The 15,335-nt window shown below is 53.3% G+C and overlaps 5 protein-coding genes across 5 annotated transcripts; 2 read left to right on the forward strand and 3 right to left on the reverse strand.

Annotated features, from left to right (window-relative positions):
- Positions 1-2,160: 2,160 nt before the first annotated feature.
- EV422DRAFT_507359 (uncharacterized protein) lies at positions 2,161-4,076 on the forward strand (the record flags this gene model as incomplete). Its single annotated transcript, XM_053068658.1, has 4 exons — positions 2,161-2,442; positions 2,685-2,895; positions 2,936-3,377; positions 3,413-4,076. 4 exons carry the CDS (start codon positions 2,161-2,163, stop codon positions 4,074-4,076), a joined length of 1,599 nt encoding a protein of 532 aa, XP_052924597.1.
- A 1,785-nt stretch (positions 4,077-5,861) lies between these two features.
- EV422DRAFT_534136 (P-loop containing nucleoside triphosphate hydrolase protein) lies at positions 5,862-8,651 on the reverse strand. Its single transcript, XM_053070647.1, has 4 exons — positions 7,174-8,651; positions 6,892-7,094; positions 6,620-6,807; positions 5,862-6,553 (listed from the first exon to the last, which is right to left on the reverse strand). Exons 1-4 carry the CDS (start codon positions 8,355-8,357, stop codon positions 5,972-5,974), a joined length of 2,157 nt encoding a protein of 718 aa, XP_052924598.1. The 5' UTR covers positions 8,358-8,651; the 3' UTR covers positions 5,862-5,971.
- A 1,444-nt stretch (positions 8,652-10,095) lies between these two features.
- On the forward strand, positions 10,096-11,468 carry EV422DRAFT_105323 (uncharacterized protein). Its single transcript, XM_053064545.1, has 3 exons — positions 10,096-10,304; positions 10,370-10,943; positions 11,010-11,468. The coding sequence occupies exons 1-3, from the start codon at positions 10,131-10,133 to the stop codon at positions 11,282-11,284; spliced, it is 1,023 nt and encodes a 340-aa protein (XP_052924599.1). The 5' UTR covers positions 10,096-10,130; the 3' UTR covers positions 11,285-11,468.
- Positions 11,469-12,968: 1,500 nt separating this feature from the next.
- On the reverse strand, positions 12,969-13,953 carry EV422DRAFT_507363 (uncharacterized protein; the record flags this gene model as incomplete). Its single annotated transcript, XM_053068659.1, has 2 exons — positions 12,969-13,456; positions 13,530-13,953. The coding sequence occupies 2 exons, from the start codon at positions 13,951-13,953 to the stop codon at positions 12,969-12,971; spliced, it is 912 nt and encodes a 303-aa protein (XP_052924600.1).
- Positions 13,954-14,619: 666 nt separating this feature from the next.
- EV422DRAFT_568705 (uncharacterized protein) lies at positions 14,620-15,323 on the reverse strand (the record flags this gene model as incomplete). Its single annotated transcript, XM_053072678.1, has 3 exons — positions 14,620-14,773; positions 14,843-14,984; positions 15,275-15,323. 3 exons carry the CDS (start codon positions 15,321-15,323, stop codon positions 14,620-14,622), a joined length of 345 nt encoding a protein of 114 aa, XP_052924601.1.
- Positions 15,324-15,335: the final 12 nt, after the last annotated feature.

Here is a 15,335-nt window from a genome sequence, read left to right on the forward strand (position 1 = left end):
GACTACCTCCGCAAATGACGAAAATCGCTACAGACCTACTTCGAACAAAACGAGATGCAGGACTGCTAGAACCCTCATTTGGACCTACCGAAACCCCTGGTTCCTAGTTCCTAAAAAGAACGGAACATACCGATTTGTACAAGACGTGCAGATGCGCAACAGCGGACCGTCTGCCACCTCAAATGACGAAGATTTACTTCGAACGAAACGCGACGCAGGTTTACTTGAACCTTCATTTCTACCGATTTGTAAAAGACGTTCAGAAACTCAACAGCGTTACGATACGAGATGCCGGATGTGCACCTATCGCAGAAGTTTTCGCTGGAGAATTCGCAGGACGATCTATTTTATCTATGGCCGATATGTATTCCGGTTACGACCAAGTCCCCCTGGCCTTCGCCTCCGCGAGGCCGGTTGGCGCCACCATGGAGCGCTACATCACTGAGGGAAGGCTTGTAGGGGAGGGAAGCCACGAGCTGGCGCCTGTGACGAAAGTCAGCATCGTCGGTGCCCTATACCACTCGGGTTACCACCTAGAGCTTCTGGTCATAGCCATCGTCCGCTATCCGGCTTGAGTGTCGAACATGGAGCGAGAGCTTCAAATATATCCTAGCCACAACGCCAGTAAACCCCCGACACCCGAGAAAGGCATCAAAGACTTCCTGCCCCCCCGGAATATCAAGATTTCGCCGACGTTTTCGAAAAGAAAAATGCGGACACTCTCCCCGAGCACCGGCCCTACGACTGTCTATCGATTTGGAAGAAGGCAAGCAGCCACCTTTCGGCCCGATCTACAGCCTCAGCGAACCAGAAATGAAAGCACTCTGCGAATACCTCGAAGAAAACCTCGCCAAAGGATTCATCAAACCCTCAAAGTCCCCTGCCGGTGCGCCAGTCTTATTCGTTACCGCAACATTCCCCGGCGGTCGAGGTTCGCGGCTATACCGCCAACGGTAGGCGATCCTGTCGTTGGCGGTGGAGTTGCAAATCTCGTCCCCCGGTCGGCCGTCGCAGAGCTTCAACGACATCTGGCACAATCGCCCATGGCTGGCTCATATAGCGCATCAGCCGCTTTGATACGAAGGTGGACAAGATGCAGAGTGACTTCTCGCGCGACCTTGAAAGCATCCGCAACGAGCTTTCAGAGTTCAACAGTGCTTTCTACCGTCAATGAGCAAAGAGCCTCTTTGACCTTGCCGCCGAGAAACTCGACCGGGACGAACTCCCTGACTGCATCTCATATCGACTCTACGAAAATGCACAGAAAGCTCACCGCACGCCGGGATCACCCGATCAAAGAAGAGGGAAACGCCGCAAGTATAAACCAACAAGACGGCTGTCAGTCGCCCCAGAGAGGTAAGACCAACTTTCCCATACTCAACTCCAGCAACCCAGACATCCAACCGGTATGCGAAAGTATGGCGAAAGACGGCAAGAAGAACGGAAACGGGAAGAAGAGTAGCGACGGGAAGGACGGCAAGAAGAAGAAGCAGACAGCCCGCAAGACGGTGAAGCCGACCTTTCCTCCAGCTGTACCTCCGCCGGGACCCTCGAAACCAACTACGCGCTCGACGCGCGCATCCTCCGCTGCAGCCGCCAGTGACTCGTCGATGTCGTCCACCCGTGTAAGAGAAGAATTGCGAGTAGCGACCGAGATTGCGACGCTGCGGTACCGGAAAGACAACTACGAAAATCTGGCGAAACATCTGGCTACTACCCACGAGAGGGTCGAGAGATCGAAGAAGAAGAAGGGGTCTTTCGAGGCGTTGATGGAGAAGGCGGACTACCTGGGTTGCAAGGCAGTGTCGGAGTCGGAGTTTCGGGGCTGTCGGAGTTTCGGTTCGAGACGTCTCGAACAAGGTTGATCAAGGAGATGAACCTGCCCAGTCGGGCTCAGCCCTTCCGCTGGACAGTCTGCGCATCGGCTGGCGACACCAAGTCCGAGTTGAAGGAACTCCGCGCCGCAGTCGTAACCGGTCGTGGAAAGGATGTCAACCTGGTAGCGGAATATCGATTCGAAGAACATGACGTGCAAGGTTCGAAGTTCGATAGCTCAATGGAACAAACCACTCGGAGACGGAAGATTCGGCCCCTGTCGACCGCATCAAGGTCACACATGTCAAAAACAAAACGAGGAGCACCACGCATATTCCAACCGTTATGAGCGACTTTGAGGATTATGACTTGAACTTCCAGTCAGACCCGGAATTGGAATTTGGTCGACGACGAGGGACGGACTGGGAGGATACGGCGGAAGACGCGGAGGAGGAAGAAGCAATTGAAATGGCACTGGAAGCTGCCAGAGCTCTCAGAGAGGAGCAAGCAGAACAAAGGAGAATACAAAAGCTGTACCGCGAGAACCCGAGCAACCCAGAGCTAGATACTCTCCGGCCAATCAGAACCGAAGCAGATCTTGAAAGAGAATTCAAACGGTTCAATGAAGTGGCTGCAGTTGATCGCTGAGGAACTGGAGATTATAGCCCCGGCCCGACAACCTGCGAACACCACTCGCACTCAACCCGTCTCACACGCCGATCAAGGCAACCGCACTGCCAGCTTACGACGAAGGTCGATGTCAGTTGGTGGAAAAAGCTATGCCGCGAGAACCCGTCCCCTCATCCACACTTTCGCACTTTGGCAAACACTAATCTTCTGACATTCACGCACATCCATCCGCTCAACAGGTGGCAAGTGATGTGATGGAGATTAGCAGCCTTCGCGCTGTGGGTCTTAACCGTTGCCCCGAGTGGACCGCCCTCATTGCCGCCGTTCTCAACATCATCATCAACGCCCCGGGTGGGCCGCCCTCGGTCAAGAGCATCATCATCAGCGCCCCGGGCAACGCAGAGCTAAATATCCTCCGGTCAATCAAACTGACGCGGATCTCGAAAAAGAGTACAAACGATTCAACGAGTTTCTCTTCGAACACAACCAGCTCACCACGAAGGTCGATGTCACATGGTTGAAAAACATGAGCTACCAGCCGGGAAGTTGTGGGGAGTACAGAATGGGAGTGGTCACTACATTCACCTCAGCGAGCCGATCATGAAGAAGAAACCGAGGGTGGAGATCATAGGAATCTTGTTGCACTGGCTTCTACACCTCTGGATCCAACTCCACATGAAAAACCCGCCCATGGACGAAAAGAAGAAAAGGCACAAACACCAGTTCCACTTGGAGTGGGTGGAGGCGAGGGTCGACATCGAGATCCCGATTTCCCACAACGTCTATGCAAAGGACGCTGCCGAGTTGCGGGTTCACAGGTGGCATTGTACGAGGTGTGGAAGGACCTACTCCTCCGCAAGGAATATGGCTCCGAGCAAGTTGAAGGATGATGGCAAAGGGCGTAGCCCGTATGCGGCGTGGCATAAGAAGAAGTGCGGCAAAGCGGATGCCTTTGTGAAAATTGCAGGTACCACGGGCCCTCCTACCTCTGGATCCAACTCCACATGAAAAAACCGCCCATGGACGAAAAGAAGAAAAGGCACAAACACCAGTTCCACTCGGCGCTGGAGTGGGTAGAAGTGAGGGTCAACATCGATATCCTCATATCACACATGCGTCTACGCGAAGGCCGCTGCCGAGTTGCGCGTTCATACCTCTCGGCATGGAATATGGCTCATGAAAAGTTGAAGGCCGAGGGCAAAGGCATACTCTTTCCTTTCGGCTTTCTACGCTTCATCAGCATTAAGCAAATATGGTATCCTCCCGCCTCGAACCTCAAGCACCGGCCCAAGCCGTGGCAGATGGACTTCGCTACGTTTACGCCACTCCGGCCTTGCCATCCCTCCGCCCACTGCCCTCTCGGCGCCCGATGCCGAGGCGCAGATCCTGTCTCTCTGATCCAAGAAGCATGGCACGTCCCCTTCCCGCAACGTGGAAACCTGGCAGCCAACATCGCTGGTGTCATCCAGGGAGATACCCACTATCAGGAGGAGGGAGAGGAAGACGAGGATGAGGCCCCGATTCCGGGGGAGGCCGAATTGATCGGATGTGAGATGGAGGGATGCACGGTGGTACCCTTCCAGTGCATTTGTGATGAATGCGGGCTCTACCTGTGCCTCCAGCATGGGTGACCGGTCCACAATCATAAATGCACGTGGGTTTAAGGGAGGGAGGTTGACATAACATAGGCAGCGCCCTTTCCCTTCGTATACTTCCTTAATGATTCTCATGAAATATCAATCTCAATCACACTCCTTCTTCTTTCTACGCTTCATCAGCATTATATCAAGTGTAACCAACCATGGTTTCCTCAGGCCGTGCTCCCGCACAACAGCGTCCCCCCCAGCACCGCCGAGCCCGCAGATCCGCTGGGCGTGCTCCCGCCCACCAGCGTCGTCCCTGGGACATGGACTTTTCTCCATTCACGCCACTCCGGCCGGGGGGCATAAACTTCGGCGCGCCAACAGTGAAAGTGGGGAAAAAGGGCCAGAAGGCCTATCAAAGGCCGCAATCTTCAAGCCGGCCAATTCGGGAATCGCCCCAAGAATTACCCCAGGGTCAGCCGGTGGGGTTCGTCGAGACGCCGAGGAAATCGCCAGGGCCGAGACCCTGCATTACAACAGCCCTCTGGGGGCCGGCGCTCCTGTTCCCCGTGCCTTGATGGACCGGGTTTTCAAGACCGGTGGGGCAAATATTTGGGTCAACGAGAAGAAGAAGACGACCGCTCCAAAATGGTCATCAGATGCGACCGATATCCTGCACGAGGCGACAGAGGCGTTCACCAGAGCGCTGATGTCCGATGTGAACCTAACCCTAACCCTGTAAACAGTATGCTATGATATTCTACAAGATACCGGACATTCAGGATTGCCGTTACTAGCTCCGCCTTTTGTCAGCATCAGAGCGCCTCTGGATGCCTACGAGATTCTACGCCTGCCTCGCTACGCATAGTCACGGTTTCTCGCAAGATTCATGCCTATGCCTAACCTTGCGTGCATGAGCGACCGAAGTCCACGCCGAGTGGATGAGGACCGAGTGATGAGAAGTCCGAGTACCGCTGTTTCTTCTCTCGTCTGATGTGCTCGGCGACATGTGCGCGCCACAGCCGACAGCAATGTGCATGCCCCAGAGAAAGTCGAACGAGTTCAGTTTACTCCGTGGATGTCCTACGCACAGACCGGAGACGAAAATTGCTGATGGCGGTCTTGTAGTATATATACTCCGTTATGCAGCAAGAACAAAACCACGCAGCCGGCCGCGAAGCACCCCAAAAACTACCTTTACTCTCAGATTCATGGGCCTATCGCAGTGGACCTGTTGCGGACCCCCGACTCGCATCCGCCTTCCGTTTCTTCTTCTCCTCCTCCTTCCTTGTCTTTCTTTTCAGCTTTTTCTTCCAGTGCTTCCCTCTTGCCTTCGGTTCGGTCCCGGCGGACGAAGAGTCGGGCCTGATGGCCTGTCCTTTCGACGAAACTGCCTGGGTAGTCGTGCCGGTGGCCCTCTGAATGGGCTCCGCGAGATGCATGTGTTTTTTTTGGGCAGCCTGGAGAAACAGGGTAGGCTTCCGCTTGAAGTCCAGCTTGAAACCCGTGGAGAGCTGCTTCGAATTCACCACTGGTGTGACTATCTCCATTTCCCGAACGAAAGCGCCTAGCAGACTCTTCTTGCCAAGTCCGGCTCGAAAGAGTGACATATGGGCGACGATGACTAGTTGATCTTTGGCGCGGGTGAGGGCCACGTTCATCCGCCGCTTGTTCCTGAGAAATCCCGGCTCAGTCGTCCGAACCGCACTGAAGATGATCACGTCAGCTTCTTGACCCTGCACCGTATCGACAGTGTGAACGCGCTCGTCGGCGAAAGCTAGCTTGACGTCGGTTTTGCCTTGACAGTGACGATTGCGGATGGCGTCGCGGAGGCGATTGGCGATGAGTTCTTTCTGAGCATTGTATGGAGTTATTATCAGAAACTCTCGGGTCAGAAACTGGTTGAAGATAACCTGCACGACAGCGTCGGCCTCCCGAAGGTTCTAAACACCAATCAGAGCGAGTGTCAGCATTGCCCCGCGTCGGTGCAAATCACGGGTCGGGCTTCTTACTGTAAACCCCGTCCCCGACGTCTGCTCCGTACCGTCCGTAACATCAATCAGCGCGACAGTGCAAACCTCCCGCGGCTTCTTATGCGACGCCAACCTGTCGTTGTACACGGTGCCAGAGATGAACGCCCCCAGATCGCATGGCATCCTGTACTGGATGTTAAGCATGACATCGCTTTGCAACCTCTCGAAAACGCTCTCCACCGCCGGGTGCTGTTCGCTTCCAAAGGGCGCCAGCTGCTTAGGGTCGCCGACAAAGGTGAGGCGTTTGAGCGAGCCCTGATACAAGGTAAGCACGTGTTGGAGATTGGCAAGGCAGATTTGCGATGCTTCATCAATAACTAGGTGAGTTACGCGGCGGCGTTGCAATATGTTGATTATGTTTGAGTTCGAGAGCTGGGAAAGGGAGCACAGGACCACGGTCCGCGGACCGATCAACTTGTCGAAATTCTGGCTTCTGGTTTCTGACGACTGGATGACGCGGTCGCGGATCTTCTTATACTGATCTTCGTGCCACTGCGCTAGATAGTTAGCACCATACGTTATCAAAACTAACCATTGCAAGCCCGAAGTTTGCCTTACCTCCACGAAGAAATTGTCAGACACGACAATCCTGAAATCACTTACCCCACGTTTCAGCAGCGTCACGGCCAGGTTTCTCGTAGCCGCATTTGTCTGACAGGTGAGCACGTAGAAGTGGTGTTCGGCCGAGGAAATGCTGGCTGCAACTGCGGCTGTGATGGCAAAAGTTTTCCCTGTTCCCGGCGGTCCTGTCAGCGGGAGAGGGAGGACAAAGAACACAAAAGCTGTCAGACTCGGGCGTTCAACGATGGTGCGACAACATAGGACCTCACCATGAATTAGACTGAGCGGCTTTTGCGCACTTAGCATCGTATTCACGGCTTTCGTCTGTGATGGGTTCAGGTCGTGCCCTGAAACGTCGTAAGCCGGCGGGGCGGTTCCCAGAGGTTGTTTCTGGCTTAAGAAGAGGGTGGCAAAAAAGGGGACGGTAGACGTGTCCAGCTGGCCGTGTAGGACAAGTTTCACCCACACTTCTCTGCGAAAGAAGTCAGCAGAGTTGGGTATATTGATAGTCATACTCCCCTTTAGAGCTGAGAAAGGTTTCAGCAGGTTACCTCAAAAAGCTGTCCGCGCCCCTTGAGCCGCCCTGCTCAACTACCGTGATGTTTTTCACAACGTACACCCCCGTCAGCTGATTGTCAAGCTTCACCGTCTTGGTCTTTCCATACTTTCCATGTTCAACCTTGCCAGGGAGCACCTGCCCAGAGGCGAGGTGGAACAGAACAACGTCCTTGAACTGGAGTTTGTTTCGAAACTGGGAGTTGAGGACGTCGTATTTACCGTCCTGGCGCAGGATTACCGTGCTGAACTTGCTGTCGTACTGCTTTTGCTGCATATCTTCGATGGCAAGGACTGCGCTGTTTTGGTCCGCAAGCGCGTTCAGTAACCCAGGATCGATTCTCGTCAAGTCCAGCACCATAGCGCTGGCAATCTTCGAAGGGTCGTGAGTGCCAACTTTGTAAGAAACCCAAGCGTCTAAGACACCGTAGCAGAGTTGAGCCTCGGTGAGGGGGACGCCAACCCATCTGGATGTCGTCGTGGCTTTATCCTTCCGGAGCGGCTGGCCCGGAGGGAGGTACATCTCCGAAAACAAGGTGAACAGTCCCTTAGTGTCACGATTGGTGGATTTCAGCGTAGCTGGACTGTAAAGGTGTGTGAGATCGATGCCACCTCGCAAAATATGACCAAAGTTGCTGAAAAGAAGTAAGGCGTCCTTTGTGAGTTCGCAGCCCGTTTTCCGAATTGCGGGGTCCCGGAAAAGAGCATCCAGGGCTTTGTTGGGGCTTCTGCGGCGGTGCGTGTTTTTCGACGGCTTGCCAACGACAACGAGCAGGCACCGAGCGTTCGTAGCCAGCTGGACGAGGCCAAGCAAAGGCCCGTCGAACTCGGTGTCCAGGCCGATGAACCGCAAGCCGTCGGGTGTGTTTGAAGGTGCAGAGGCAAGCAGCCAAGAGGTATGACCGTGGGAAACTTCGTCGTATCTGACGGTCTGCGTAAGGACCGAGGGCTGCGGTTTGAGGCCCGGGATCCTAGCGATGGTTGTTGCGACACCAGCGGTAGCGGCCGCGCTTTGTACAGGAGCGGAAGTGGCGGTCGTGTCCGGGAGCCGGGCGGGTATGGAGTTTGCTACAAAGCCCACCAGCGGCTGCTTAGAAACGAGCCGGTCGCGGCAGACGGGTGTCCGCGGTGGAAGCAACGGTTCTTCTTCTTCTTCTTGGTGGCTGCAGCAAGCACCCATTATGATTCTCTGGTCTCCTGCAAGATCCGTGCCCGCTGCGGTTGCTGGGCTGTAGGAAGACTTCACGATGGCCTCCACCGTGGTAATAGGTGCCTGCCCGACGTCTTTGCCACGTAACCGTAGCTGCTGATGGATTGCGATATGCGTCAAATTCGGTTCTACGCCAGTCGCGCTTGTCGCTGATTCTGCTGAGGTGCCGAGCGCTGTGACTGCCGTTGCCTCCGAAGTTCAGGAAGTCGTAAGTGCCTGCAGTGCATGGTGCAGGAGATCCCGTTTGCAGAGAGTTGTTTTTCGTTTGGGAGTGGAATATAACTACATAACCCTACCATAACAACACGCTCCGCACCCTAACCCTAACCCTAACCCTAACCCTGCCGGCCAGTTCGGGCTGGGTGTTACTAACCCTAACCCTAACCCTAACTGGTGGATAGCAAACACGAGGGCGTGACTATAGAAATGGCCGACTTAAGTGTACAGTATGTGAACATAAACCTAGATACACCAGTGATTGAGTCAGTGTCCGTGCGCAACTGCGGCGGCTGGGGCAAGGGGCTGGCCAAGCTCGGACGCGTGTATCCAGCTTTATGTTCACATACTGTACTAGTCTGACCCTAACCCGAGTTATTCACATTTAGCACGAGTTACTCACTTTCTAGAATCTAGCCATTCCCAAACGCGTCGTCCCGCTTACATAAGGCGCTTGTAAGTTGCGCAGAAGGCCGAATGACGAGTCTACGTATAAAAAGCGATCTACTTTCCTTGCCCTCCGTACATACTGTCCACGCATTCCCCGCCAGACAGTCACCGCGCGCTTCGAACAGTCAGTCCTAAGATGGCGTCCGACAGCGAGTGTGAGGTGCTGGAGCAGGACGCCGAAAAATACTTCCACGCTATCGTACGGCTCTTCGGTGATAATTCTCTCACCCCAAGCGCGTTCATTGACGAGCTATTCGAGGACAATAAGGCAGCGGCGATTGCGTACGGGGCAACAAACGCTCTAACACTTTATAAGGCACTGTTGAACCGGCTATTAGAACATGCAAACAGCCTGTACGTCACAGCAAAGAAGGAACAGGAGGCAGATCAGACCGCAGTCACCCGAGCGCTAGATTACTTGAAAAGAATCAAGAGGTTCATAGATAGCAAGGCAAGTGCACCTCATCGAGTTCTTCCCCATTACCCCATTAGATAGGGTCATTCAGTCGTACTCCCTCACCCCGTATGAGCGCAATGCTTCCAGGGCGGGAGGTTAAAGCGAGTGGCGCGAAATGCGTCCAAAGTGCACGGCTGCGATGGCGGGTCTGGTACTCCCTCACCCCGTATGAGCGCAATGCTTCCAGGGCGGGAGGTTAAAGCGAGTGGCGCGAAATGCGTCCAAAGTGCACCGGACCCTTCCTCAAGCACAATCTCTCATCTTTGTTTTGCCACTCTCGTGATTACTGACATCACCTCCCGCGTCAGGCCAACAATGATACAAAGTTCTTTACAACCTACTTCGAAGAGGTTGCCTCACGGCCCAAAAACAACAGAGTTTTCACATCGGGAATGTGCACACTCGCCGGCCGGGTCGCTTCCGAGCTTGGCCCGAAGCGTGCTCTCAGGCCAGAGCGACACCTGGCCTCGCCACCAGAACGGATCGCACCAAAGCGACGGAAAACCAATGTGCGCGGTTCAGGCAAGCCGAACATCAAAACACCGAATAAATTTGAGTTACGCCCAGTACTGAAGGAGTGAGTCAATGGAGAGTTACTGGGTTGCGTCCTCTGCTGCGCAATGCTGAAGATCTCCCTCCCTGACAGGCTACTGGCGGTCGAAATTATACCAGTACTGAAGAGCCGACGACAGGAATTACCGAACTATCCGGAGCTCCTGAAAGAGCTGGAGTCATACCAGTTTATTACTTACGTAGATGAATGCATACGTGAATGGATTTTGAAGCTGGCAGCGGTACGAGCGTCGGACGCATGCGTCTCGCACTTTGATCAGCTCACTGAGTCGGGCTTCACTCTTAGCTGGAAATTCACGAAGCTGGGGTGAGCTTCAAGGACAACCTAGTGGAATACTCAAATGAGAGGCATAAACATATCGCCTTTCACACGCTGTTCCAGTGTAAGTATGATCGTCTCCTCAAAATCAGCGGGATACAATCTCACCCTTGCCGAATAGTTTTTTCGTTGGTGCGTTTCTATCCCTATGCATCCTTACCTACGCATGGATCGGAACGGAAGTTCCTTGTTGAGCGCATTACCCAACTGTTATCCCTGTTGGAGCATCGCACCGGTGAAGTGCGCTGGGCCTACATTGAAGCGCAGGCAACGTCGACCCTGCAGATCCAGGAAGTAACGGGGTCCCGCTCGTCGACGTATCACGTGGATGTTCTGGGTTGTTCTGCAGAGAACCAATATGAAGTTGTCTTTGTTGAGCAATCGGGCGGGCCAACCAGTCGTGATCAGACGCACTGCCTAGATGACTCGGAAGAGTTGATTAATGAAGCGATCAACGGGCTAAGGGCAATATTATGCGAGAACTTGGACGCGCCCATTAAGAGCGCCGGGAAGTTGCGAACGTATTGTATACAAGTCATACGTAAGTGTGGAAACTTTGGGAAAGGTATATATCCCCGAGTACTAACTTAGATGTCATCCGCCGCAGGTGATCGTGTCACACTACTAGCCGTTCAGATAATCGGGCCTAACAAATACGCAATTCTGGAGCTGAAGTCGGCTCGCTTCCCCAATGACTGGGAACACCTGGATCTTTTCATCGACGTCCTTGAGCTCGCCTTTTGTCTTGTGGCGGAAATGAAAAAACAAAAGCAAGCCCGCAAGACTCTTCGTCTCGAGAGCCGCAGCCATTCTATGAGTACTACGGAAACGCGATGTCGCGAGTGGCTGACGCCGGTCCATACGAGAGTAGAGAAGGAATGACGCTGCTGGCTCATGGATCTTGCTTGAGGCAGAGTTTTGGGCAGTGGGTCATCAGAAGATTAGGGGTTGGAACTGGAATATGGATGCATGGAAATGAGGGAGTGCGGGCGCTCCTTCCTCCCCGCTCGCGGCATTTTGTTTTTGGGGGCACCCTGGCGTATTGGGCTGCTTTATTTTTGGGCCTAGATTCTTCCTGTACGACTGAATTTGGCCATGTTATCCTGTAATGGAAGGAATTAGGCATAGGTTCCTCCTACCCAAATCACATGAGACACGGTAAGCGGTAGAGGCTCCCATACTCTGCGGGAATTGATAGGTATGTGGACGTAACCATCAGGTTGCGCCCGCGAGAAGCAGGAATCTTAGGATGGATGTCATTCGCGTTCATCACATGGCCCCAAGGTGGCAGGAACCCCAAGCGAGTGTACGAGTTGAATGGGTGGCCTTGTTGAGTATCGGTCAAGAGAGGCTACCACAGCAGCGTTTTACGGCGGGCCCCACATGTGCTAACTTGGCTATCATAAACTATCACCCCTACGGGAGAAAACTTGGCGGGCACATTGCGAGCTCAATTGCGGGCTCAATTGATCATTTGATATTTAAAAGAGATAAGGAGGAAGGGCAGTTACGGTTGTGCAAGCACTCAAAACGAGAAATCAGAAAGGTCAGGAAGCACACGAGTGTCGTCGACGTCGTACCTGGGCCGAATACAACGCTGCACCCCGAGAAAGGTGATGCCAGCAAGCCTGCAAGTCATTCAATACCTCTAGCGCTAGCCGCTTGGTGCTGAGCTTCATGAGAGCTAGGGTATGTACAGTACTGAACAGTCAACCTGACAGTCAGCCTGACAGTCAACGGACATACTGTAGGCCGTCGCAGAGCTTCGCGTCTCTACGCTCGAGGGCGACTTCCGGAATGTCTGCGCCGATTTGAGCGCTTCGAACACCTCGTCCTGAAAACCCAACTGATTCCCGAAAGCGTAGTACTCGTCTTCGCTGATGTACTTGAGGACGGACCGACCGGGTACATTTGGGGTGGCAATGGGCGGAACCTCAACGTACTTGCGAGCTTTCTTGCGGTTGTCGAACCAGCATTGAGACTTGCCATAACCTTTACAAAATACCATGCTGGAGTAGAAGGCCCAAAGGGCGTCTTGGCTCGTCTGCCCTCCGTAAAGCCCTAAAGGGTTGGCGCCGGGTATGGTTTGAGTAGAGTTGTGAGTTGAGTGTCAAATATGTAGGCGTTCTTTAAAGTTAACCGTTGTAGAGGATGAGACGTTGAAGTATGCACCAACGGCAGTAAAATGTTATTTTTGAGGCAGACTCCGGCCATGTTCGCTCAACGACGCCATTGCAGTACGTAGATGTTGGATTTGAGGGACACTCCGGTCACCTTCAAAAACGCCATTGCGTCGTTGAGCGAAGACAGAATTGAACATGGACTTTTGTTCGCTGCTGATGAGATCCAATTTCGAAGGAAGAAGGGCATTGCCCTAGATATCTTATAATACAGAAAGCGAAGGCGGTGTCTAGTTGTGTGTTGAGAAGATATTTCAATTCCGACAGACCAAGCCGTGAATTCTATTGTAATCAATCGTTGTACCATGCTACAGTAGAATGCCAAAACGGACGTTACGACGGCCGCGTCCATGCCGTCGTAACGTCCGTTTTGGCATCCTACTGTATTACGCCGCCGACGATCTCTTCGCTCGTTTCTTCCATTCCTTACGGAATGATGTCAGAGACTCCTTAAACGCTTTCTCTTCTTGAAAGCCTTTCCGAATCCCGAACACATCTCTAACCAACGGGGCCAAATCGTGGGAGGTACAGACGTGGTAATCTTTCGATCGTCCTTCAGAACTCGCCGACACTTTCTCAGCCATCGCCGCTTGAACACATTGTTGGAACGACAACCCCGAATTGGTCGGAAATGCGAGCAAGAAATCTACTTCGGATGTCGAAAAGTAAGCGGAAGACAGGTAATAAGTGGCGGCAGGGTCACTTTCTAATCGATCACGGGCGTCGGGATCGCTTCTAAAGGTAAGGAGATCGTTTAGATAGATCTTAGTCTTCGCAAAGAGCTGCTTATTCGCGTGAAGCGCTGGCAGGGCCGCCTCGTATTCTTTCAAAGCGGTGCACATTTCGATGACCAGAGCCACAATTTCGTTGGAACCTATCAGTTTGGGAAATACAGATATGAGCACCGCAGATTCAGACATTCGGAACGGCATGGCGGAATCACTCACGCTTGTGCCCGCGACAGAGACACTTCACCCAAACATCGGTGGAGAGCACGATACTTATTGGCTGTCCTTCGGAGTCGAATGACTTTAAAGCTATCCGTGACAGCGCCGTCCCTTTTTTGGCCTCGATCTTCACGAAGGCCAACAGTCCGTCTACGTCCACCCGAATGGTTGTCTTTCCATCGGTGATGTTGAGACCATCCTGATCGAGTTCCTCGACCGGCGTCATAGTAAATGGGTCCACCGGGTTGTCAGAGGCTGCGATCGTCAGTCTACGCAAATCTTGCGCCAGGGACAGGGCATCCGTTTCGCTAGCATTCCGACTAACGTGGGGCGTCGTGTTGGGTGACGTGCTATCGACTGCCCGAAACACAACATCGAAGTAGGCCGCGCCCGCAGAGTAGTGAGTGGTGACAAACGAGAGCATTCTATCGTCGGGAACTCGAAGCCACACTTTGGCGTCACATGCTTTTAGCCAACAAATTGATCCTACGGGAAGGTCAGGCAACGCCGTCCGAACTTGGTCCAAAGTGACTCCGCTCGGACAAGGTTCGCCGACGCTATCGACTTCGGCATAAAGCCTCCAGGCACAGTGCATTCCTCATATACCAGGCGGAATTCAACCATGGTGTTATGGTACGGCGACGATGAAAAAGGAACAGTGCAATGGACTGCAAACGCTTTAGTGGTAAACGTCAAGGTGGCCAGGTAACGTAAAGGAGGGTTTGGGCAAAGTCGTTATATTCAATTACAAGTGGGGTGAAACGCTGCCGTGAATGATTCAAAGAACGTACTGTATGTTCTAGAGATGGAAGTGAAGCTTTGCGCATGGGATATTGGTTTGCTACGTAGAGGAGCAGCTGTAATTAGAATGTGCTAAGGCGGCTATTTTTGGTGGCTCAGTGCGCACATACGTTTGCGCAAGTCGGGTCGCCGACCATCGCGTGAATATGGACATGGACCCCCAACAATTCTAGTACATAATGTGCGCAGGAGGCCGCTCTTCAAAACGGTATCATTACCTTTTTTATTATTACAACAAAAACAAAAGAAAATACTAATCTAAGGAAACCTGCGCATCGTCATCATCAAATCACGCAAACTCCTCCTCGCTCTCCTCCCCCGGGGTCCCAGTCCGGCTCCATTCCTGTATGGTGGTGTTACGGTGGCTAATAATGACCTTCATGACCTCCTCAGTGACTTTGGGGCAGTTGCGGCATAGGCCCTTTGCTCCAAGTGCGGCCAGCCTGCCGAGGTGCATGCAGCATCCACATGGAAGAGCAACGCACATTCCAGGGCCACACGGGAAGGCATACTTGGTAACGTCGATGTGAGGTCCAAGCTTGACTTTGAGCTGGCCCTGTTCGATGCGTCCCCGCTGCGCTAGAGGAACAACGGCCTCCCCAAGAAGCAGCCCATCATCGCCAGCGACTGCAGCAGTGAATCGATACAATGGCACTAGGAGGAGGTTCAGACATTAGCGACTTGCATCCACCAGCAAATGGTCTCAGGGACATACGTATAATTCGGGGGTGAGTGCACCTGCATCTCTGAAAAGGCAGTCGTCCGAGAGATGTCTGATCCTTGCTTGGCCCATCAAACAGGTTGCATCAATGGTCCCAAAAGAGCAACGAGAGCAGCCAGATCCACTGGACTTGTTCTGTTGGCCTAGGGAAGGAGAGGACAGGGAACGCTGCAATCTCGTGAAGCACAATCGCCAAGGGGTGCACAACAATGGCAGAGGCTACCAAGCCCTATGCACGTCAATTCCCTCACACCCACCCCTTTGCGGTGCATCGCTGCCCCTGG

Source organism: Fimicolochytrium jonesii, assembly GCF_025526975.1.
Source record: "Fimicolochytrium jonesii strain JEL569 chromosome Unknown EV422scaffold_16, whole genome shotgun sequence".
Classification (NCBI taxonomy): domain Eukaryota; kingdom Fungi; phylum Chytridiomycota; class Chytridiomycetes; order Spizellomycetales; family Powellomycetaceae; genus Fimicolochytrium; species Fimicolochytrium jonesii.

What these genes read in the sequence shown, in the direction of transcription:
- EV422DRAFT_534136 (XM_053070647.1), bottom strand. Translation starts at nt 8,357, where the DNA reads ATGGGTGCTTGCTGCAGCCACCAAGAAGAAGAAGAAGAACCGTTGCTT. An exon ending in GGCGCGGACAGCTTTTTGAG is followed by an intron (nt 7,095 to 7,173) that starts GTAACCTGCTGA and finishes CTTCTTTCGCAG; the next exon opens with AGAAGTGTGGGTGAAACTTG. An exon ending in CTGACAATTTCTTCGTGGAG is followed by an intron (nt 6,554 to 6,619) that starts GTAAGGCAAACT and finishes TATCTAGCGCAG; the next exon opens with TGGCACGAAGATCAGTATAA.
- EV422DRAFT_105323 (XM_053064545.1), top strand. Translation starts at nt 10,131, where the DNA reads ATGCTGAAGATCTCCCTCCCTGACAGGCTACTGGCGGTCGAAATTATA. An exon ending in GGATTTTGAAGCTGGCAGCG is followed by an intron (nt 10,305 to 10,369) that starts GTACGAGCGTCG and finishes CTTCACTCTTAG; the next exon opens with CTGGAAATTCACGAAGCTGG. An exon ending in GTATTGTATACAAGTCATAC is followed by an intron (nt 10,944 to 11,009) that starts GTAAGTGTGGAA and finishes CATCCGCCGCAG; the next exon opens with GTGATCGTGTCACACTACTA.